This window comes from Carassius gibelio, chromosome A1 (genome assembly GCF_023724105.1).
Source record: "Carassius gibelio isolate Cgi1373 ecotype wild population from Czech Republic chromosome A1, carGib1.2-hapl.c, whole genome shotgun sequence".
Taxonomy (NCBI): Eukaryota; Metazoa; Chordata; class Actinopteri; order Cypriniformes; family Cyprinidae; genus Carassius; species Carassius gibelio.
In genome coordinates, this window is record NC_068371.1 from 17221797 (window position 1) to 17245460 (window position 23664).

At 37.8% G+C, this 23664-nt stretch overlaps 1 protein-coding gene and 1 pseudogene across 4 annotated transcripts in view; one reads left to right on the forward strand and one right to left on the reverse strand.

The window, feature by feature from the left end:
• The window catches only part of tfdp1b (transcription factor Dp-1, b), a 39818-nt gene that overhangs the window by 4453 nt on the left and 11701 nt on the right, over window positions 1-23664 (forward strand). Inside the window, exons 1-8 of one of the 4 annotated variants that reach the window (XM_052568326.1) lie at window positions 3283-3436; window positions 7346-7411; window positions 8787-8853; window positions 10476-10585; window positions 10987-11102; window positions 19065-19227; window positions 19299-19445; window positions 19522-19590. In XM_052568326.1, coding sequence (XP_052424286.1) covers window positions 3407-3436; window positions 7346-7411; window positions 8787-8853; window positions 10476-10585; window positions 10987-11102; window positions 19065-19227; window positions 19299-19445; window positions 19522-19590 — 768 coding nt within the window. In that variant the 5' untranslated portion in view covers window positions 3283-3406. Of the gene's footprint in view, window positions 1-3282; window positions 3437-6720; window positions 6762-7345; window positions 7412-8786; window positions 8854-10475; window positions 10586-10986; window positions 11112-19064; window positions 19228-19298; window positions 19446-19521; window positions 19591-23664 lie in introns of those variants that run through there. The other 3 variants (XM_052567976.1, XM_052569755.1, XM_052568963.1) reach the window with 3 other exon arrangements.
• Window positions 13049-15007, reverse strand: LOC127964971 (zinc finger BED domain-containing protein 4-like; annotated as a pseudogene).

The following is a 23664-nucleotide window of genomic DNA, read 5'->3' on the forward strand; positions in this document are numbered from 1 at the left end:
TTGGGAAAACAAATACTACATCGCCGATCTAGTTCCATCTCCATTAATGTCACCCATTCACATTTGTACAAGTGTCTTCAAGTTCCTGTCATCGCAAACGCCTGTCTGGTCAGGATTGCTAAGGCTTAGTTTGTCCAAACTGCCCAAATACAAATGAGGCGGTGATAAATGAAAGATGTTAACAATAAATGTGGCAACGATTCCTATTTCAAAAAGAGTGCATGCAGACGAGGAGTTAATGCGCCCCCGGCAGGGCTCCAAACTGCGATTATAAATATTAAAATGCGAGTGAAGTTTTTGCTGAGGTCGCCACTGGCGACTAAGCATATGTATTTACATGGTATCTCTTAAAAAATTGCATGTAATGCCTTTTTTCCTGATTGTTTTGCATTCACATCTTTTGTTATGAATTCGAGCATCGAAGTTTTAGTAGGAAAAAGAGTTTTAGGGGCCGTTCACATAACGCGTCTTTTGCATGCTCATTTTCGTTATTTCCAATGTAGACGTGGTATGCGCGTTCATAATGGAAGCGACGCGGTTGCAGCGCGCACGCGGTGCGACGCGCTCACATTTTCCAGGCACGTCCGCACCCCATCGAGTTAAAAACTTCTCAACTTTTCAGAGAGCCGCAAGCGCACCGAAGGTCATGTGACAATAACTAACCAATCAGTTTCATCCTTTCCCATAACAACGTTGAAAGCTCAGCTAAGTTGAAGGAACAGCTGATCATAGCTGTATATGGATTGCCATTTTGAAATAAATTTAGTAGCAGAGTTACTGCAAGCGATTTTTAGTGCTGCAAATCCATTTATCCTTTGCTGAAATTTCCGCGTCTTCATAGAGAGAGCACGTCATGGTTGCTTAGCAAAGGCAGACACCTCAGGGGCGCAACTGCGCGATATGTGAATGGCCCCTTAAACAGTCCTCATCTGCCACGCAGCAGCGCTGACACACACCTGATAAACGCACGCGAGAGAGAAATGATGGAGACTTGAAGAGAAAGTGCAGAAAAACAGCGTCTATTTCGTTCATAACTCGAACAAACTACAACAGGTAAAGCTGTCATCTGTGTGGATATTGGCAATATCGTTAACAGTTCTCGTTTATAATCATAAGGCTTCTTCTTAACAAGATATTAGTCCATGCTGTGTTCTGTTAATGCATAAACTTCATTATTTGAAGTGCACTTGCCGTCCAGTAATCGCAAAAAGCTTTGTGCTTTGTTACTTTTTAATTTACAAAGTATCAGCTTTAAAATTATTCCAAATTCATAACAAAATTCAAACATTAAATACAGTTTTGGTGCTCTTTAAGGGGCAGTTCACATATCGCGCCTAAAAACGCGTGGAAAACACAAGGCGTGCTGCTTCCTGATTTTTTTCCAAAAGCCTTCGGGCTCTTGCGCTCCTGACGTGTCTGCCGTTGCTAAGCAACCATGACCTGCTCTCTCCATGAAGACGCGGAAATTTCAGCAAAAGATAAATGGATTTGCAGCACTAAAAATCGCTTGCAGTAGCTCTGTTACTAAATTTATTTAAAAATGGCTATCCATATACAGCTATGATCAGCTTTTCCTTCATCTTGGCTGAGCTTTCAACGTTGGTACTGGAAAGGATGAAGCTGATTGGTTGGTTCTTGTCACATGACCTGCGGTGTGCTTGTGGGATTCTGAAAAGTTGAGATATTTTTAACTCGAAACGGTGCGGACGCGCCTGGAAAAAAAACGAGCACGTCGCTTCCATTATGAGCATGCATGCCAACATTTGAAATAACGAACTTGAGCGCGCAAAAGACTTGACATGTGAACTGCCCCTATGCGGCAGGCGCGATCGCGAGTAGTGCCTCAGTTCAAGCAGCACGTGAACCTATCATACCTTGCTCTTTACTACTAGAGTACATAATGAACATGAATTAACATAAAAGGTAGGCTATTTTATAAGAGATTCTACAGTACAACACTTTCAAACTGCGGAAAACGTGTAAAGCTTGTAAACATTGCAACATAATATTAACCTCAGTAACCTTTCGGTGTCCATAAGCTCGTCAGTCAGCTAGAAAAATAACTAAAAAGAGGAGCATTTTGCTATATTTATGAGCTATTGAATTTTAATATTTTTACTTGTCTACATGATTCAACTCCTCCTATAAAATTTAATTATACTAATTAAGAAAAACAGACTGAAAGTGTGAAAGACATGCACTCTTAAAAATAAAGGAGCTTAAAAGGTTCTTCACAGAACAATTTTGGTTCCACAATGGACCATTCAGTCAAAGGCTCTTTGAAGAACAATCTCTTTCTGACCTTTTCACAATCTGCTATTGTCTTCAAATGTTAAAGGTTCTTTATGAAACCATTTAGACAGGAAAAAAAGGTTCTTCTATGGTATCATGAAGCACCTTTATTTTTAAGAGACTATGACAACATTTACAGGATGCATTGAGGAGGACCCCAAACTATACTCAGTGGCCAAGTGATGCTTATGGTCCATGATATTGGGACAGATTTTGTGTAATAAACAACACATGACTGTATATTTCAAGTTGGAAAAGTCATTTGGCTCCCACTTTAAGTGAACCTTCATTCCCAGGTCATCTACAAGATGGATTAAAATGCTGATAAAGTCAAGAAAAGATGAGACATAAACACGTCAGTATGATTAGAAAGTTAAAATGTAAAATAAATAATTTAAATAAAACACATAAAACATGTTTATTCTGTGGCACCTAAAAAAAATCATTTGGCACCTAAGTTTTTTTCTTATAGGAGCCAATGGCTCCATACTCGATTTTTTTGTTTGGAGCCCTGCCCAGGATGTATGCTTTCGCCTGGCTCTGCTTCGTGAGCCTCCACTGACTGCACACAGACCTTCCCAAACGGACAAGGCTTTTTTCAGTGAACCGTGTCTACACCGTACGAGACACCGGGTCGCAACAGGTGTGTCTAGTGTCTACCCAGGACATTTGAACTCTATGTCAGTACCTCATAAATAGTACGAGGCAGTTTACTGTTGGGGACTGTCATGTCATGTAGTGCTGCATCCAATGTAGCATCACCAATTGATTATAATGAATTCTATAGTATTTTTGTCATGCCCATAGTCGTGCCGTGCCACTCGTGTCCTGCAGACAAGGGTGTATTTAACTTTATTTACTTTCTTGTTTAACTGTATCATCTCTTTGATATTTATTTTAGTGTTTTTAATTATATGCATCAACACCGTGCCACTGTTGGTAGTTGGTCCATTACCACCGCGGTGGTAAAAATCTGCCACTCTTACAGCCCTACGAAGGACGACAGTAGCTAAACAAGAGAGAATGTGAGCTCAGTTGGGTGCGCTCAGAAACTGCCACTCTCAGTGCCGTCAAAATAAAAGTCCCACCTCGAACACATCGACCAAGCAGAAAAATGCCAAATATCGCCGATATATTGGCCTTGGTAATATATATTGGTCTACCACTAGTCCAATTTGTTGAATTTTACCCATTTTCAGTGTTTCAAAACCAAATGTTGATCACTTTGTATTAGTGCTGGGCGGTAGACTGGTTCATACTGACTACCGGTGTTTATTTTTCTTATGAATAATTATTATAAAATACCTTACAATACCAGTGCCATTTAAATAATGTTCGGAACGTGTCTGAGAGGGGTCTCTTTTCACTGTTGCACTGTGGCGAGGACACGGCTGTTTGTGTAACATACTAAGCATTAAGGTGAATGCGTTGCATGAGACAAAAAAGTAATGTAGCCAAAACCACTGCATAGCCGCTCAACATCAACTGTACATGCTTGTTGCTTTTATCAGATGATTTCGCGATTTATCAGATGATGACGCGATTACCTCCTAGGGAAGTGTGGTTGCTTTCCCCATACAGTGTATTCACATCAATAAACCAACATTGCCTCACCTGGATTAAGTATTACGCTTTCTTTTTCTTATTTATTGGTATAACATGTGAAGCATAGTCATAGATGAAGTGGTAGGCCTATCTCATGCTAAGTGGCATATTTGGAGGAACCACTGATAGTAAATCAGATTCTTAAACTTTAAAGCTCTCTCACACTTGAAATAATTAACACTGGGTAATTCTAAACCCCAGGTAAATGGGATCCTGGGTAATCTTATTTTATGTTTTACTCAGTTCATACTTTACCTGGAGTTAAAGATTAAAGGGATTGTTCACCCAAAAATGGAAAATTCTGTCATTAATTACTCATGTCATTCCAAACCTGTAAGACCTTCATTAATCTTTGGAATGCAAATTAAGATATTTTTGATGAAATCTGAGAGCTCTCTGACACTCCATAGACAGCAAAGTAATTTTACAAAGTTACGAGAATACTTTTTGTGTGCAAAAAAAAACAAAAAAACAAAAAAAAAAACTTTTATTCAACAATTGTTCTCCCCGAGTTTCACCTTTAATGTAAACTATAATCTGTACAACTCAATTAAAAAACTAACTGAAATCTGTTGGGTAAGGGGGAAGTAAAAATAAAAACTGAAATAATGTGGTTACATAAGTGTGCACACCCTTAAACTAATACTTTGTTGAAACACTGAGAACTTTTGCTCTTATTACAGCAGAGCACTCAGTCTTTTTGGTCATGACAGGGAACTACACTAACCTTTTCCACTGGTGGCACTTGCGCTACTAACTTTTTCAGTTACTTGGTGCAAAACATGATTTGGTTGCACAAATTATTTATAGTAATTACTGGATAATAATGAAACTGTATTGCATACAGATGTGCTTTTTATTTTACCTGCCATCTTTTAAATCACATGCCTTGTTCTATTTCTTACAGTACACACATGCATATCTCCGTCTTGTAGGTGGGGTTAGAGGGGCCCCGGTGCAGGTTGTACAGTGGGCCCTGTTTAAAATTGTTTAATTTGTACTGTTGGTTCATTCTATTTATTTATTTGTGCTATTTACATAATGTTTACATTTTTTACGTTTGTTTTTGTTAATTTAAAATAGCACTGCATAGTCTTCACTGTAAAATAAAATACAGAGTCAAATCAAAATGTATTCAGACACCTTCAACATTTCTCACATTATAACAGTTTATTTGCTGTAGTTTAGAAATTGGTAATAAAATATGACAATAACTCAGAACAAATTCATCCTGATAATGTCAAATAACTTTGATAAAAAGATATGTAATGGAATCAACCAAAATTTCAGACAACTATCAATACTTTGTTGAACAGTTACCAAGCAAGCAATGCTTAATTTGGTTCAGTCTGTGGTGTGAAAAGGTTGCATTAGCAATTAAAGAAAGAAACACTTAAGCAAAACATGGTCAGGTCCCTAATTATTTTTTTTTTTTTTTTTTATCAATTTCTCTGGTAGCCTACAGTATGAAGAATTTTTGGGTATAATATTTTACAGATCACTATTTTGCCATACTTACATAAATGAACTAGTGTCCTGCCCCTGTTGAGCTCTTTCGCTTTTTGCTCCTTTTTTTTATCTGTTTATTTAAACTGCGATTTGTATTTGTTCGTTCAGGTGCAGGAGGACGAAAACGTCCTGAAGGAGAGCTCTGTTCAGTATTGCTGTCTGTGAGACGCGGCTCTCTCGAGGGCACCGAACAGAGCGCGCGAGTAACCAGATGCCCAGTTCAGCTTTCCCGCATCGCGGGGCTGAAGCCAACTTGATGTGTTGAATGCTCGGAGCACGTTATAAATCGTATTCTTAAAATACACATTTCTGTTTTAATAAATGCTCATATTAAATCATAGCATAACACATAAGTACAAGGTACAATAATAATCAGTGATACATTTGCGAATCCAAAATAAAATGTTGGTCGCAATGGCATTTCAGACGGTTGCATATGCGACCATTTTGGTCGCAGTGTAGTTCCCTGCATGAGTCTATCAGCATGGCACATCTTGATTTAGAAATATTTGCCCACTCTTCTTTTCAAAAATGCTCCTAATCTGTCAGATTGGTAGGGCATCTCCTGTGCACAACCGTCTTCAGATCACCCCACAGATTTTCAATTGGATTCAGATCTGGGCTCTGGATAGGCCATTCCAAAACTTTAATATTCTTCCGGCGAAGCCATTCTTTTGTTGTTTTAGATGTATTCTTTGTGTTGTTGTTCTGAAAAATGAGCTCCTCTTCATCTTCATCTTTCCTGCAGAAGCCTGAAGGTTTTGTGCCAATATTGACTGGTATTTGGAACGGTTCATAATTCCCTCCTCCTTGACTAATGCCCCAGTTCCAGCTGAAGAAAAACAGCCCAAAAGCATGCTTCATGCTTCACTGTAGTTATGGTGTTCTTTTGGTGCAGTGTTTTTTTCGCCAAATATACTGTTCTATTTTAGAATTATGACCAAAAATATCAACTTTGGTTTCATCAGTCCATAACACATTTTCCCACATGCTTTTTGGAAACTTAATGTTTTTGCTAAATTTAGCTGGGCTTGGAAACAATTGGAAGTGTTCCTTGCAACCCTACCCCATATATGGGAGATTATTGTCAGATGTTCTACATATCCAGTACTTGCCAGAAATACTTGCAGCTCCTTTAATGTTGCTGTAGGTATCTTGGCAGCCTCCCTGACCAGTGTTCATCCAGTACTTGGTATTATCACTGTTGAGCCATATTTTCTCCACTTGATGATGACTGTCCTAACTGTGTTCCATGGTATATCTAATGCCTTGGAAATTCTTTATACCCTTCTTCTGAACCTTTTACAATATCCCTTTGATGCTTTGGAAGCTCTCTGCGGACCACAGCTTTTACTGTAAGATGTGACAAAGAAAATGTTGAGAAAAGCCTACTAGAACAGTTAAACTTTATTTGGGTTTAATCGGAGGCACTTTTAATGATGTCTGGTGTGTACTGACTCCTGTTTAACATGAGTTTAAATGTGATTGCTTAATTCTGATCACAGCCAAATCTTTATTTCTAAGAGGGTGTGCACACTTATCCAAGCACATTATTTTGTTTGTTTACTTCAGATTAAAGTTTCAATTAAAGGTGAAAAAAGTTCTCAAATTATCTTTTCAGATAATTGAAATAAGACTCATATTTTTAGATCACAGAAACCTGGGATTTTAACGGGTGTGTTTTGACTTTTTACATCCACTCTAAGTGACCCAGATTTGGTTTTTGACCACTGAAAATGTATGACATTTACCAATTTGTTTATGGAGCTATATTTAGATTTATTTTTCCTGTTTATTACTGTTACTGCTTTGAATCGACCTGTATTATATAAAGTTATATAGAAATAAGTCTTCTAAGAAAGTAAATAGAGCTAGTTTTGACGTCTTGTTTTTAAGATTGTCACGCAGATTGTTTAATGTTTAATATTTGTGTTTTCAGCTGAACTGCAGTCACAAACCAAAGACTGACCACACGCTCGCCTGCACAGACATCATGGCTAAAGATGTGAGAACCACACTTATTACAATATTACTCAAATGTGTTTGTTGCAAACTAAAACTACATTTGAAAATAAAATTAAAACCAAATATCTGAAACTTAAATGTAAATTAATTTTTTTTTTTTAGCAAGGCAACATTTCTCATTTTAATTTAATTTTAAAGGGTTGCTATTATGCACTTTTCACTTTTTCAGTTGGTCTGTAATGTTGCTGTTTGAGCATAAAAAAAGATGTGCACAAAAGCTCAAAGTCCACTTCGAAAATAAATATTTTATTTAATAGAAATCACTTTTAAAAAATTACAATGAACGACTCGTTTGGACTACAATGCATTTTTTCTGGGATATGTGTTATTTGACGAAAAGGACAAGACCGGGTTTAGCTGGACTAGAGAAGGAAACAAGTGTTTTCACTATGTCAGGGACATGCTAGCTTTCCCAAAGAAGATTAATTTATAGTGGTTAAAATCATCCGGGTTTAAATCACGCTCAAATTGATTTGATATTGATGCAATATTTACACTGAAACTTGCAGGCGGCTATGGTAAGGGCATGACATTTCCTGACCAGACGTAGAGAGGAGCCAATCACAGCACATTTCATATTTCAGAAGGCGGGCCTTCATTTGATTCAGGAACTATTTGACCCGTTCATGCCAGACTTGGGACTTAACCTGATGTACTAAACTGAAATAAAAATTAATAAAATCTGTATCGACATACTGCTACAAAAAACTAATACAAATGACTTTTTTTTTTTTTACAAACTTTAGGTTAAAATTAGAAAGGAAAATATAGAAACTGATTCAAAATATTAATAACTATAATTGTCTCAATACTAAAATAACACTTGTTTACTGTAGCTTATATTTCCTTGTTTACACAAGGTTACAGTTATATTTCACTTGTCTACTTTGCAGTTGGCAATTTTGTATTGTGGTTTAGTCTAAATTGAGCATTTAAGTAGGAAAATGTAATATTCATATAAGGATGGATAAAATCAAACAAATCTAAAAGCACAGAAACGGTATGATGATATAGTTATTCCTCAAGTGATCCGTGGTGTTCATGTTGAGCTGAAACTGACGCTGTATTTGTGGTTTTCCATGCAGATGTGTGCACTCACACTCATTGACATCACGTCTATTAACAAAAGCTACTAAACTTGCACATTTCATTTCTTATTAGATCTCACTGAGGAGCTGGTTTGGATGATTTTTATGGTTACACCAGAGACTACTAAACACAACCAGCAGCCAGTTATATCTCAGCATGTTTATGTTGATCCCAGCACATTTGATCATTGTAATCTTACAGAACGAGAGTCATCTGGTCATGAACATCCTCTTTAATGTGATTCTGTCTTTTTCACTGATCTTCAGGCCGGACTTAAAGAAACTAACGGAGAGATAAAGGTGTTTGTCAACCAGAATCAGAGTCCAGGGAAACGTGAGTACACAGTAACCATCAGTCATCAGTTCAGTGCATGATGGGTAATGACATCTGCGTTTCATACACAGTGTGATTTTAGAGGTTCACTACAGTAACTAGTACCAGTAGTGTCCTCTTCACAGTGATGCACTGATGGAAGGAGTAATCGTTCAAATACACATGGATTCAAGCTGAATTACAATAATCTGCAAACCACATGGGTTTGCTTTTCCAAAGCGACTTACATTGCATTCAAAGTAGGCCTTAGTGATAAAACGATAGTAGGCCTTAAATGATAACAACAGGAAAAATGTTGATTATGATAGCCCATGGTAGTATCACGCATTTTTCATTTAACCCTTGTGTGGTGTTCATATTTTTGTTGTTCAGCCACTGTTCGTGGATCTGGTGGACTTGCTGCATTTTTGGGTTTTTAATTCAACGCAATCAAATTTTATGTTAAAATACTCAACAGATGTTTAATTCATCCCAATTATAAGCAAAATAAACTGCAGATATGGTTAATATTTGTCCTTTATTTTTGTTAGATCACATTCATGAATTAAAGTGCTACAACACAAAACTCACACTTACACTCTCAAACTCTCTCTCTCTCTCTCTCTCACACACACACACACACACATACACAAATAATAATAGGCCCAGACATGAGGAGGACAGAGTGAAGGTACACACGACCTACACATTCCACACTTTTGGTAGCCCCGGGTCTAGTGGACCCGACCATCATGTATGTAATAAAAAATTTGTTCTGATATACGTTCTTCACAGAAAATGATCCAAGGCCAGTGAGTCTTGAGTTTGAAAAAATGAAAATGGGTCCCACAGACCCAAACACTATACAAGAGTTAAAGGTGCACACAGTGACCAGGAGCCTTTGAATCAAAAAAAGGAATTTTAGTTGAATTTAAAACAAAACTTTGAATGTAGTTGAATTTTAGGTGTACGTCAGGGAGCCGTATCAGCGGTGCATGAGATTGCAGTGATGATGCAAGGTTCATCGTTGCATTTTAATGATTTTGTTAGTCTATCCAGTTGAGCCCACAAGATACACCACTGCTTAACATTCAAAATGTTAGACAAATATAGAAGCTCAATTCGGAGAGGATCTTGGTTGGTTAACCAAGCCATTCACACAGAGAACGCATGTTCAGCGCATTTTTGAGACCTACAACTATGATTGTTGCACTCAGGTCTCGCACAAGAGATGAGTAGAAAGCCATTCAACTCTTCTAACTTCAAAATGTCTCATTTTGTGTCTCATCTTTCTTAATGCAATCGTGTGATCGGCGCTTTTGGCTATTAAGCTATATATAAACAAAACAGCATCATGTATTTATATTGTTTATGCAGTTTGCAAAATTGTATTTATAAATATTAGTTTAGATGTTGTGCACTTTATTGCATTGAATAAACAGTTTAATGAGGTGGATTATTTTGCTGTATCATCAGGTGACAGGCCAAATATTTCCTTACTGACAGAAGGCCACAGCTTGTTGGGCTCATGTGGTGACTGTTACTTCCTGACCAGTAGGAGTCACTGTGATTAAACACGCTGCACATGTTTATCAGAATTCATATCATGAATATTAATAAGATGTGTGTGTGATTGTATGCAGCTGCAGGTGTTCTGTCCTTCCTGACTGTTCGTCCAGCATCAGTCACTGCGGTCAAACAGATTCTGCCCAAAACACTCACCACTGCAGGCGTTAACGTGCTGCCACATTTGGTAAGATGCTTACAGTCATGTTGTTTATTAAAGTCTCCATGTTTAAAAAATCTCCTACACAAGCATGAGAGTCACATGATGACACACAGACCCCTCTCTGGCCCGTCCCACTGTCTCCATGGGGATAAAGCCCTCCATTAACATTGTGTGAGGTGACCCGGGAGAGTCTGTGTAAGCAGATCACAGAACGCTGGAGTCAGCAGGATTACATTCCTCATCATCCTATTACACACAGGTAGATGTGCTCAGGTGCTCGTGGGCCGAGACACTGGACAAATGACCACTACAGACTAAAGAGTGTCAGAATCACAGAATTCAGTCTCCTGTACTTTCATTTGCATTGACTGTTTGTACTGAGAATCATAGTGATGATGTTAATGGGCCTGTGTCTGTTCCTGCAGGTGATTGGCACCCCTCAGAGGACCAGTGTCCCCACCGGTATCCTGTTGACAAGCCCGCAAACACCTACCGCTCATATCCACACGCCACAGACACAGACTCAAGAATCCTCGCCCTGGTCAGCTGGGTTAGTTAACCCGTCTGCTTTTTCACACACGTCCTTCATCCGTTACACTAACACTGCATCATCTGTGCACAACCATCTTCAGCCAGATGCATTACTCTTGTTAAAAATTGTGATTTTAAAATTTCTAGGATTTGCTGTGCTTGTTTGTGTGGCTGCACAAAATTTAGAGATTATTTTACATGGTGGCTGTATAATGATGATAATAGTAATAGGAGTTCTTAATATAATATATAATAAAAATTTTATAATTTCTTATTACTCTAGGAATATAAATCTTAAGTTAAAAACAATATTTTTTCATTACTAAATAATGAAATTAAAATTAATATTTCTTTTCAAATATTTAATTGTAAAAAAAAAATGCAGTATTCAAGAAAAATTATATATTTTTTGCATTACAACTAGGGGTGTAACGGATAAGTACCTCTGTTTTAGGATCATGGTTCGATATGAGTTTGGTACAACAGGAAAAAGCAACATACCCCCAATTTTTTCCATTTACCGTATTTTCCGGACTATAAGTCACACTTTTTTTCATAGTTTGGCTGGTCCTGCGTCCTTATAGTCAGGTGCGACTTATTTATCAAAATATACTTGACATGAACCAAGAGAAATGAACTAAGAGACATGAACCAAGAGAAAACATTACTGTCTACAGCCACGAGAGGGTTCTCTATGCTGCTCAGTGCTCCTGTAGCCTACACTGAAGACACAGAGCACCCTCTCGCGGCTGTAGACTGTAATGTTTTCTATTGGTTCTTGGTTCTAAATAAATGCGACTTATAGTCCAGTGCGACTTATCTATGTTTTTTTTCCTCTAAATGACGTATTTTTGGACTGATGCAACTTATACTTAGGTGCGGTGAAAAATACGGTAGTTTGAATGGACAGTAGTGCTACGCACATGTAGTATAAGCAGTTTTTTTTTTTATTTGAATTAGATAATTTTAGAATTTCAAGATTTAAAGCAAAAACCAAATGGTTAGACTTTTTTTATTTGTGTAATCATGCTACATTAGACACCTGCACAAAACAAATAAGCAGACATGCTGAATAAAAAGGAAAATTATCTGCTTTTCTGAAAATGGCAAGTTTCCCTCATTCATTTAATAACCCACCACCCCAATGGTATGTACTGAAACTGTATATATTTGTTCCACTTTGTCGTCTTTTTTTTTTAAGCTGTACATGTGGAAAGTGCAGTTTGATGACAACATGGCATGTTGTTTACTTGATGTGCTTACGCGCCGATAGCTAAGTTAACAACACAGAGATATTTGAAGCAGTTCTACTCACCGCATGCGGTTCCAACACATGATCGTGACCCTTTTTCGTTGGGACTGCATTATCCTTAAGAAATAAACGATGTGCAAATCCGGCGTCAAACTGGGCCTTGTTTGTAAAACAAGCATCTTCGAAATGCAGGGAACAAACAAAAACACTTGCACAACTCCGTTGATGCTCTGTAAAAATAAACTCCATCCACTGGTCCCTTAATGCTGTTTCTCTTTTGGTAATCTGTGCAGGGTTGTCTTGCCCTGGCAACCAAAAACACACTTCTTTTGTGACATTTCGCGTAGTGATCGACCGATATTGATTTTTTATAACCGATACTGATAACGATTATTTGCATATACCCGATAACCGATATGCAGAACCGATATTTATTTACTGTTATACTTCTGTTTTTGACAATTATTACAAAACAAATTAGCTGAGAAAAACCATTTTATTTATAACAATCACTCCCTCCTTGCATACAAAAAAAACTTTATATTTATACACAAATAAATAGAGGGGTCTGAGTCCAAAAAATTAAAGTGCACTGTTACTAAGTGTTTTTGTTTTAAAATAAAAGCTTTGATGAGGTAAAAAAAAAAAAAAAAAACAGGTAAAAAAATGAAGCACAAAAATGATTATAACATATTGGTGGGGGCGGGGGGCTATTTAGAAGTGCATAGCTATTTAGTAGTGTAACTTAATACTCCCAGTTAAGCAGAACTAGGTTGTAGTGTAGAAAACAGAGTCTTTCAGCATTCTGCCCTGTAAGTCTGCTTCGTTTGTTTTCATAAATGGCTCCCACTTCACTGAGGACTCTTTCACTGGGCACCGAAGACGGTGGGGGGCAAAGGAACTTTGTTGACAGATGAGCAAGAATGGGGAACCTTTTCACATTTTGTTTCCACCATTCAAGTGGCTTGCCCATCCTCCTATCAATCACTGATTCTGAAAGGTACTGCTGAAGCTCTCTTTCAAGGCTAGACCCACCAACTTCAGAACTAGTAGCATCAAGCAGAGTATCATACATCTCATCAATCAGTTTCTTCTGGGTTTCTTCTGTACGGGGCCTTTTTGAAACTGTGCTGGAATCATCTGACTGTGTTCCTTCACCTTGTGTGTTGTTGTCTTGCTCTAAGGTTTCTGTCTCCTCCTCAAGCCAAACTTTTGCATTCAACAGTGTGGTGTCAGATGAAAAGGCATGTGCCTTGTACCTTGGATCCAGAAGACAGGCAAGGACTGCACATTTCACCTCCTCCACTTTTGCTAACCGTCGGGTGAGACTCTCCAGCATCTCCTGTCTCATTGTTTTAATCCCATGAGAGGAGGGACCTTGACTGCTAAGCAACATCTTCAGAACTTTGACAGATGGGATGATGCTGAACTCTCATAGTGACTCATCTCAAGAGTGACCTCCTCCACTGGAGAAAGTGTCTCAATAAGATTGCTGACAATACTCCACTGATCAGCACTCAGGCTAGTGAACCCACTATGCTCACTGGCATATATGTTCAGAGCTCTTCTCTGCTCTTGCATCCTGACCAGCATGTGCAGGGTGGAATTCCATCGGGTCGGGACAGCCTGAATGATGGCATGTGCAGGTAGCCCAAGATCCTGCTGGATCACTGCTAAACGCTGTTTAGCTAGTACTGAATGATTAAAATGTGTAGCACAGCTTTTCAGCACTGACAGGATATTTTGGACAGCTCTTTGTGAGTTGAGGCCGTCATTGACAACTAGCTGTAATATGTGGGCACTGCAGCTCATGTCAGGCAGTTCAGCAATTCTCATACCTTTAACAATGTTAGCACCACTGTCCCTGAGAACAAGAACCACTCTATCTTTGTCAATGTCCCATTCTTCCAGCATGCCCAAAAACATCTCGCTAATGTACTCTCCAGTGTGTGATCCCATCATTGCTTTTGTGTTTAGAATTACTTGTCTGCGAATCCACTGATCATCAATGAAATGGCATGTCAAGCTCATTAGGGATTCAGTTGTACCGTAGTATCTGTAGTAAAAGCCAAGTTATAACCTGCGTTATCAGGCTTAAGCAGTGCTTTAACCTTCTCAATGATACTGTTGTGAATACTGGGGAACATCTCTGTGCGATAGAACTTCTCAATCTTCAGAGTATATCTTGGTTCTGCAGTTGCCATGAGTCTCTGGAAGCCTTTATTTTGAACCATGGTGAAAGGCTGATTGTCTGTAGCTATCATTTCTGTAATCATCCTGTCCAGTGTTTTTGAGTAGACATCAGCCTTCTTCCACTTTGTCTGCTTTTCAAACATCATAGGAAGAGATGCTTGAATGTGGCTGGATGTCTTTGCCTCTTCAGCATCTCTTTTTTTCTTTGCCTCTTTAAAGATAGTTGAGTGATGTATCTTTAAGTGATTCCACATGTTGGAGGTATTTTTTGTTGTTGTAGATTTTGACCCCATGCTTACATTCATTTGGAATTCTTTGCAAACTGCTACTCCTGCCATTGGCTGAGTGAAGTAAGTCCATACCTCACTTTGATTTTTTTCTCCTTTCAGTCATCTTAAAAAAAGTGCTGAAAGTTAGCAGTTTTTCATGTTAAATTAAATCTTCAAATTACAATAAAAAAATATATTACATTATATAATTTATATCTAAATTATACATATGATTTAAAAGCATTATCAGCAACAATGTAAACAATAGGTAAAATAAATGTTAAAAGTCTAATGTTTTAAAATGGAGAAAATAAATGACAGGGGAGTTATATCACCTTTGCAGAAATGTAATTTATTTTAAACAGTTTTAGAAGGTTTATGTGCCATTTAATAGGTTTAAGAGTGAGGAATCATTCACTGGGTAATTTTAATTTAATTCACTGAATAATATTAGCTGGAATATATAACATTGTCAGGAAAGTAACAAACAAAATAGCATACATCATTTCATTTTCCAACTAGTGTTATTAATTATTATGTTTGTCGGTCTAGATCATGAAATGCTTTCTGACAAAGTGCTGTAACTTATCTATGCATTTACACAAAACAATTCAACTCAACCGTGATCGCGTGTGGAGATAATAAATAATTTCCACAGAGCTGCATTTATTTAGATTTGTATGAACTAAATAATGGTTATGTAGTAAATCAAATGATTATATAATTTAGGGGGTTTAAACGAGATAATCGTGTCAAAAATGTCATGCAGTGGCCATGCTTGCAAGTGAGGCTTCCTGATCATCAACCCATTCAGGTGCTGAGCAATATGAACAAACTTTTTTTTCCCGAGACTATATAAAGTTAAACAGCACTTGTCAGTTGGCATTTTATGATCTAGATTCAATCTAACGTTAGATCATGAAATGCCAACTGACAAAGTGCTGTTTGACTATAACTTAATCAACCGCGATTGCGCATGGAGATAATAAATAATAAAATTTCCACAAAGCGGTAGGCTATATTTATATGTGTATTAGCGAAATAATTATGTAGTAAATTATAATATAATCTAGGGTGTTTAAACAAGATAATCTTGTCAAAAGTTTCATTCAGTGGCCGTGCTTAAGCATCCTGATCATCCGTCAGTTGCACGAACTTTTTCTTCTAGACTAATGGTGAGCAAATACAACAGATAGAGAATTCAATTCAGTGCTTTTATTTTCAACATGCACTCATTCATGTCTGTTTTATTTAATTCATGTAAAGTTATGTCTTTATTGGAACAGGACATGACGAATTACACTACGTGACTCAATGATTTTGTCTCAATTGTTTAGAAACGAGCTGCATAAATTAACTGTATCAGGAATTTATGTCTCAGATCTCATTTGTGCATGTCTGTTATGTTAAATAAAGTTGATTAATTAAAGCAAACCAAGTAGAACATATACTTTACCTGTGCACTGAGTTGTTCTTAACTGATCTCCTCAGACGCCTGGGCTGCTATGGCGGAAATCTCAAAACGGCCACAAGATGGCGCCGTAAATCGGCGAATCCGATATTACAAAACCGATACCCGATTATGGAAAAATGCTTAAATATCGGGAAAAATATCGGTAAACAGATACATCGGTCGATCACTAATTTCGTGACGCTCTCGCTCTGATCAGTGAATGTCTGTTGTGCTCTCAGTGCTCTGCTATACGGGAGCGCGCGCTCTTCCGGCAGAAGTGCCCTTAGGACCCATATGAGGAAATTCCGCTCCATCTAACGTCACACAGAGCCATACTCGAAAAAAACTTTCCGAAACTTGTGACAAACCGGAAGGAGTATTTTTGGAACAGAAATACTCCTTCAAACGTACAACTTGATTTTTGAAACTTTGTCCATGTTTAGCATGGGAATCCAACTCTTTAACAGTTGTAAAAAACTTAGTATGCATGAAATAGCATTTCACCCCCCCTTTAAGCATCTAATAGCTTCTGTTAGCATCCTGTTTGCAGAATAACTATATTTCAATTCAGGAATAAAGATTGGCCAAAATAAAACTCAAATAAAGAATTTTTCAAATTTTTGGCTTGTAGACTGGTGCATCTCGAGAACCAAAAACTTTCTCACACTGCTGATTTAAAACAAACAAGCAGTTCTTCAAACCATTGCGTGTCATCTGAATTTGTCATTCTTTTTTTGGGTTGGTGCATAGATCATCTGCTCTTTTGCTGTTTCCTGTTGTGCCAGATAGCGATGCATTTCTGTGCGCGCCACCTTCTGCATTAATCACCTGTGACTGACTGTATTCGTCCTCTGAGTGCATGAACAGAACCCTGAAGTCAGTACCGTGACAGTTCGGGATGAATACATGTACTATTTCACACATTATTATAACTGTGAGGTTACAAAATAATATTTATATCTAAATTAAAGGGATAATTTGTCATCAACAAAATATTACACCATTTTCTTGGTTAGGTGAGTGGTCCCTTTTATGTGTTAATTTCTTTAAATATTAAACCATCAATTTTATTTTGACACAAAACTGTAGGGACCCTTAAAGTTTCTCTTTTGTTAATTGATGACAGGTTTGTAAAGATGGTTGGTGCGTTTCGTGCCAAATTGCACATTAAAGTGATTCAAACACAGAGCAAATGTTGAGCTGCTCCCATGTAAGTGAACACAGTGCCGCTTCACTCTAAAACACTGCAGATATTTATTTAAATCACAGTTTTTGTAATTTTTTAATCAAGCTGAGCCCAGGGCTTGAATTTCAACATGGGTTTGCTGGTATTGCAAATATTTTACGTGTTCTTGCAGGTGCTGTACTTATAATGCTGGAAATTCCAGCAAAGTTTTCAGCGCGAAAGATGCTCAGGACTATGCACTTATTTTTAATTCTTGCCATTGTTCTCGTTCTATTTTAAACCATTCAAGCTCAATAAGCTGCAAAAGAGTACTTCGTTCAGAACTCGGGGTGCTCTCTGAAAGATAAAGCCACCTCTCGAACAATTCACATACTGAATTGAATTTTATTCTTGGCTTATTGCATATGAACATTATCATACACAGAATTGTTGAAATGCCCATCTTGGCAAGTATTTATGTTAACAGTTGCAAGAAATGCATGTGTTAAGGCTTGTTCACACCGGGACTAATATTGCGCGTGATTATCGCTGAAGCTTAATGCCTCGTGACTAAATGGGTGCCCATTTGCGCAAATCGCAAAAAGTAAAAATCGTAAAAGCATTTTTTTGCTGTGTAAAAAGTGACTAACCAATGAGATTGAAGCTTTTGTTTACATGCCTGGAGCTGCTGAAGTTACAGTAAAACACAACTTGGTGGTGCTCAAGCATAAAACGGTCTTGCCAAGCACACATTGATACCTAACGATGAAAAGGCAGTAAGTAGACCAAGATGATGCATCAAAGCATGATGAATGTAGAGCTGCTGGTCTCATTAGTGTCTGAATTAAAAGGGCTTTATGACAAACTCGACAGCGGCTACAGAAATCTCAATAAGAGGGAGTTTTTATGGTGTGGGATTGCAGATCATATAGGATTCTGTGTAATGGGGTATTTCTGTTTTTCATTATCGTATTTTGCGAATGTCAGAGAGTGAATTTACACGGTCACTCAACACATTGCCATCGAAAATCACTGGGATATGAACAAAAAAGATGCATCATATAACGTGCACGATAATTGTCCCAGTGTGTACGAGGATTAACAGTATTAGGTCTTTGAGTGAAGTCTTACAGCAGTCTAATGTTCTGAAAGTGCTATTTTACATTTGATAACTTCATTCAAGTTTTGAATACTTCTGATAGACCTACCTGGAAAACTTAAAGCGCTGTTTATTTCATTTGGATCTGAATCTTATTTTTTTGTGCTATTGCTTGTAATTTTTTGTTATTTCTTATTGAATTACTGATTGAGTTCAGAGTTTGAAATCAAGCTTCCTTGTGCTGTGTAAGCTACAGTGCAACACAATTCACATTGCACCATCTAGACTTGTACACTTTCAAATTAAAGTGTCTTTCTAACAATATAAATATGAATCAACACCTAATTCTATAAATTGTTAAAAAAACAAACAAAAAAAATCCACACTGGAACATTTAGGGGAGATTGTCATTTTAAAAAATGCCCCCATCCCATTTATTTTTTTTATTTTTTTCATCTCTGTTCAAGGACTGTAAATCTCCTTTGTTCTTTGTTGTTTTTGCAACATTTAATATGATATGATTGCGAAATTCCACTGGCAGGCGCAGCAGGAAAGGCGATAAGAACGGGAAGGGTTTGCGGCATTTTTCCATGAAAGTGTGTGAGAAAGTGCAGAAGAAAGTCGTGACATCCTACAACGAGGTGGCAGATGAGCTGGTGGCCGAATTCAGCTCTGGAGACAACAACATCTCCCCGAATGATGTGGTCAGTTTATTTACTGCTGCCACACTCACTTCATTTCAGGCAGCCACTCACTCATGTTGTTTGTCCTCCAGCATGTGTACGATCAGAAGAACATCCGGAGACGTGTTTATGATGCTCTGAATGTCCTGATGGCCATGAACATCATCTCCAAAGACAAGAAGGAGATCAAATGGATCGGATTCCCCACCAATTCAGCACAGGAGTGTCAGGACCTGGAGGTCAGTCAGTAAGGAGGAGGCTTCATGTCATGTCTTGTTTTTTTGAATGTGTGTGAACTTGTTTTCTGTCCTGAAGGCCGAGCGGCAGAGACGACAGGAGAGAATTAAACACAAACATTCTCAGCTGCAGGAGCTCATACTGCAGGTACATCACTTCCTGTCTGTCACATCAGCAAAAACACTTATATACAGCACGCACACACACACACACACACACACACACACACACACACACATATATATATATATTGATTGAACAATTTTGATTGAACAGCTAATTTAAGCAGTTAAAATAAATCTAGAGCAAGTGATCACTTTTTATTAAATGAACACATTTAGGTCTATATGTAACTGAAGTAGTCCAAAACAAGTACAGAAAGTGCATTCTGTCAACTTTTTAGTGCATGCAACTCATACTCATCAACAATTTATACTATGCAACCGGGTGTGCTGTTGCATACAAACAATACAGTAATACAGTAAAAAAAAAAAAATACAGTACATTAAAACAATACAGTAAGTATTTTACAAAAAAAAAAAAATGGCATGAAACGATGTTCCTAATGACACTAAAAACCCTCTTAAATGGGGAGCTAGTTGCTGAAGCTAATAGGTGTTTCTTATATATAAATATAAATGAATACCAAAGACTTTTACACTCTCTCTGTCTATATTATGAAAACTGGTAAATATAACAGTGAAATTCCCTAATAGTAATTCCAAATGGCCATAGTCTGTTTCTCTATTCAAACATCAGCGGTCCATTAAGTGCATTTATTCAGCGATCACTATCGCAAACAATACAGTCTCATGACAAAACACTTTCTTTAGATCGCTAAACTCCAGCTTGTTAGTGTTTTCAGATCATCGGCGGCGACACTTCCGCAATGAGGAGTAAGCAAGTGCAAGTGCCAGATTGCTTAAAATAAACAAACACCGGGCAAAAAATGGATCAGTGTAACAGCAAAGCTATGATTATGGGATATTTTTGTATAGGGGCTGGGTGATATATAAAAATATATATGTATCTCGATATTGTCAAACTTCTTACAATATTCGATATGTTTGCATCGCTAAACTCTAATAAATAATAATAATAAACTTCTAAACTCAGTGCACAATTTTCCACACCACAATCAGTCAAGCTCATATCACCAACAAACATACAATCATTTACATCCTTCTCTTCACTCTCTGAGGCAGAAATCTCCAAACTCATCCTTTTAATCATCCTACTACTCCATCCTATTCCATCTCATCTCCTTCAAGCCATTTCTTCTGCACACCCTGAGGAAAAGAAGCTTAATTATAAGAGTTAATGGCAATGGGCTTTCAAGAACCATTTGTACCTGCACTCACTCACATCATTAACACATCCCTCCACACTGGTGTTTTTCCCTCATCATTAAGACCGGCTGGTGTAACTCCACTACTTAAGAAACCCAACCTCAACCCATCTCTTTTAGAGAACTACAGACCAGTTTCCCTTATTCCTTTCATTGCAAAAACACTTCAACAAGCTGTGTTCAACCAAGTCTCTTCATTTCTCACACAGAACAACCTCCTTGACAGCAACCAATCTGGTTCAGAAGTGGACATTCAACTATAACTGCCTTGCTCTCAGTTGTTGAAGCCCTAAGTCTGGCAAGAGCAGAATCCAAATCTTCAGTACTTGATCTGCTTGATACTTGATCAGCTTCAGTACTTGATCTGCTTGATCTGTCTGCTGCTTTTGACACGGTTAACCTCCAGATCATCCTATCAACCCTACTGGCAAAGGGCATCTCAGGAACAACACTTCAGTTGTTTGAGTCTTACCTATCAGGTCCTTCAAAGTATCTTGGAGAGGTGAGGTGTCCAAGTCACAACATCTAACTACTGGGGTGCCTCTGGGATCAGTTCTTGGACCACTTCTCATCTCTGTCTACATGGCATCATTAGGCTCTGTCATTCAGAAACATGGCTTTTCATACTACTGCTATGCTGATGACACTCAACTCTACCTCTCATTCCATCCTGATGATCCAACAGTAGCTATTCGCATCTCAGCTTGTCTAGCAGACATTTCTTGCTGGATGATGGACCATCACCTTCAACTCAACCTTGCCAAGACGGAACTGCTTGTGATTCCAGCAAACCCATAGTTTCATCACAATTTCACCATCAAGTTAGGCACATCAACCATAACTCCTTGTTCAAGCTCTTGTTCTGTCCAGGCTGGACTATTGCAATGCTCTCCTGGCAGGTCTTCCAGCCAGTTCTATCAAACCTTTACAATTAATCCATAATGCGGCAGCAAGATTAATTTAAAATGAGCCAAAAAGAATACACGTCACACCTCTGTTTATCAATTTGCACTGGCTACCAATGGCTGCTCGCATAAAATTCAAGGCATTGATGTTTGCCTACAAAACTACCACTGGCTCTGCACCCTTTTACCTAAATTTATAACTTCAAACTTTTGGTCTGTACTATATACATGTATGTGACCCCAAAGAAAGAAGCATTTTTTTTTTTTTTTTTAAATTGGTGATTTTCGTTTTTTTGCAGAATCTGTTGGTTGATATCACAAAGAAGCCTCTTCATGTTTGAGATAGCAGTATTGGTATATTTAAAAGTGTACATTTTGAGGTTGAAATCAGCTAGTTTGTCGGAGATTCTAGCACGCAGTAGGGGCGTTTCATTGTCTGTCTGTATTTCCATACTGGATAAGCCGGCTTTTGTTTCTTTTGTTATTGCCCCCGCCCTCCGAGGGAAGCGTGGCTACTTAGTATGCAGCACTCTGGCCGGCTGTAGCTGATATCAAAATTCAATGAAGATGGACGCCGCAAAGATGAACGCAGACGAGCTGAACCGTGGCCGTTACACCGAAAATGCTTTGAAGTACTTCTTCGACAAGCCCGATGCTTATAAACAAGCGCTCACTGATTCTGAAGACGATCTGAGCGACGATGAAAGCGGCATAATAAGACTGTATAATATCCCTAATCTACAACTGAGCGAAGATGATGACAAGGAAGAATGTATTGGACTGGCGTCAGATGAGTTGGAACGTAAGATATCAGAGGCTATATCGATAGTAACATTTGATGGGGATAAAGACAGAGAAATGGGGAAAATCTGTAACATTTATAGGCAAACAGACGCACAGTGCAAACTTCGGATCTGCAAGAATACTTTTCTGTTTCTTATGGGGTGAGTTTCCATAAACATCAAAGTTTGTCGTTTTGTGTTCATTCTAAGAACACACGTTATCTCATGTTTAGACCTTCCCATATCTACCTATTGTTATTAGCTAGCTCATCGGTTATCACAGAATCCTGTTAAAAAAGTCCTAATGCTACACAATGAAATCAATTCACCAAGTTTTATGTAGAAAACCAGCAAATAACATAAAATTAGCATCAATATGTACTTTTTGTTTACATAAACATTAAAATAATAACATAAAAAATGATGGCCACATTTGAAAGATTAAAGATTTTTTATAAAAAGATAAAACTCACATATTTCAGCCTCTAAATCATTTTTATAAAAGTCAATAAAGATAAATTACTGACATTTACAATGTACATTCTCCTTTATTATTAACAGTATGCGGTCCGATTTTTCCCGTTGTGTCTGTCGTTGCTATGCAGGGGGTATGGCTTATCTAAATGAGATGTAAATGAGCCCCATTGTCACTCGCAGCTGTGAGAACTGCACAATCTTCAGAGGCTATTTCTGGTTTTTGAGCTTTTTTGAGTGCCTACCTTCAAATGGCCACAACTTCTCCAAATATTATCAGATTTCCATGTGTTACACATAGTTGGAAAGCTTGGAGACTACACTTTCAGAATCGGTGAATAACTCAAATTGCCCCAGAACCGACTTGTGCCCCTACTTTCCGTGATTGGTCACACACACACACACACATATATATATATATATATATATATATATATATATATATATATATATATATATATATATATATATATATGTATATGTGTTAGGGCTGGGCAAGTTAACTAGTTTAATTAGTTTATCGTGCGTTAACGTAATTTTTATTTTGAAAGTCCGTTGCTCACTGCATTTCAATACACATAGCTAGACTGTAATAAAACAACCAAATACAACAGAAACCATGGTTCACAGGAGGGGTGGGATGTTTATCAGTAGGCTACTAGCTGCTTGGGATGAGCTACAGCGCAAAACAGAAAATCATGTCCAGAGTCGA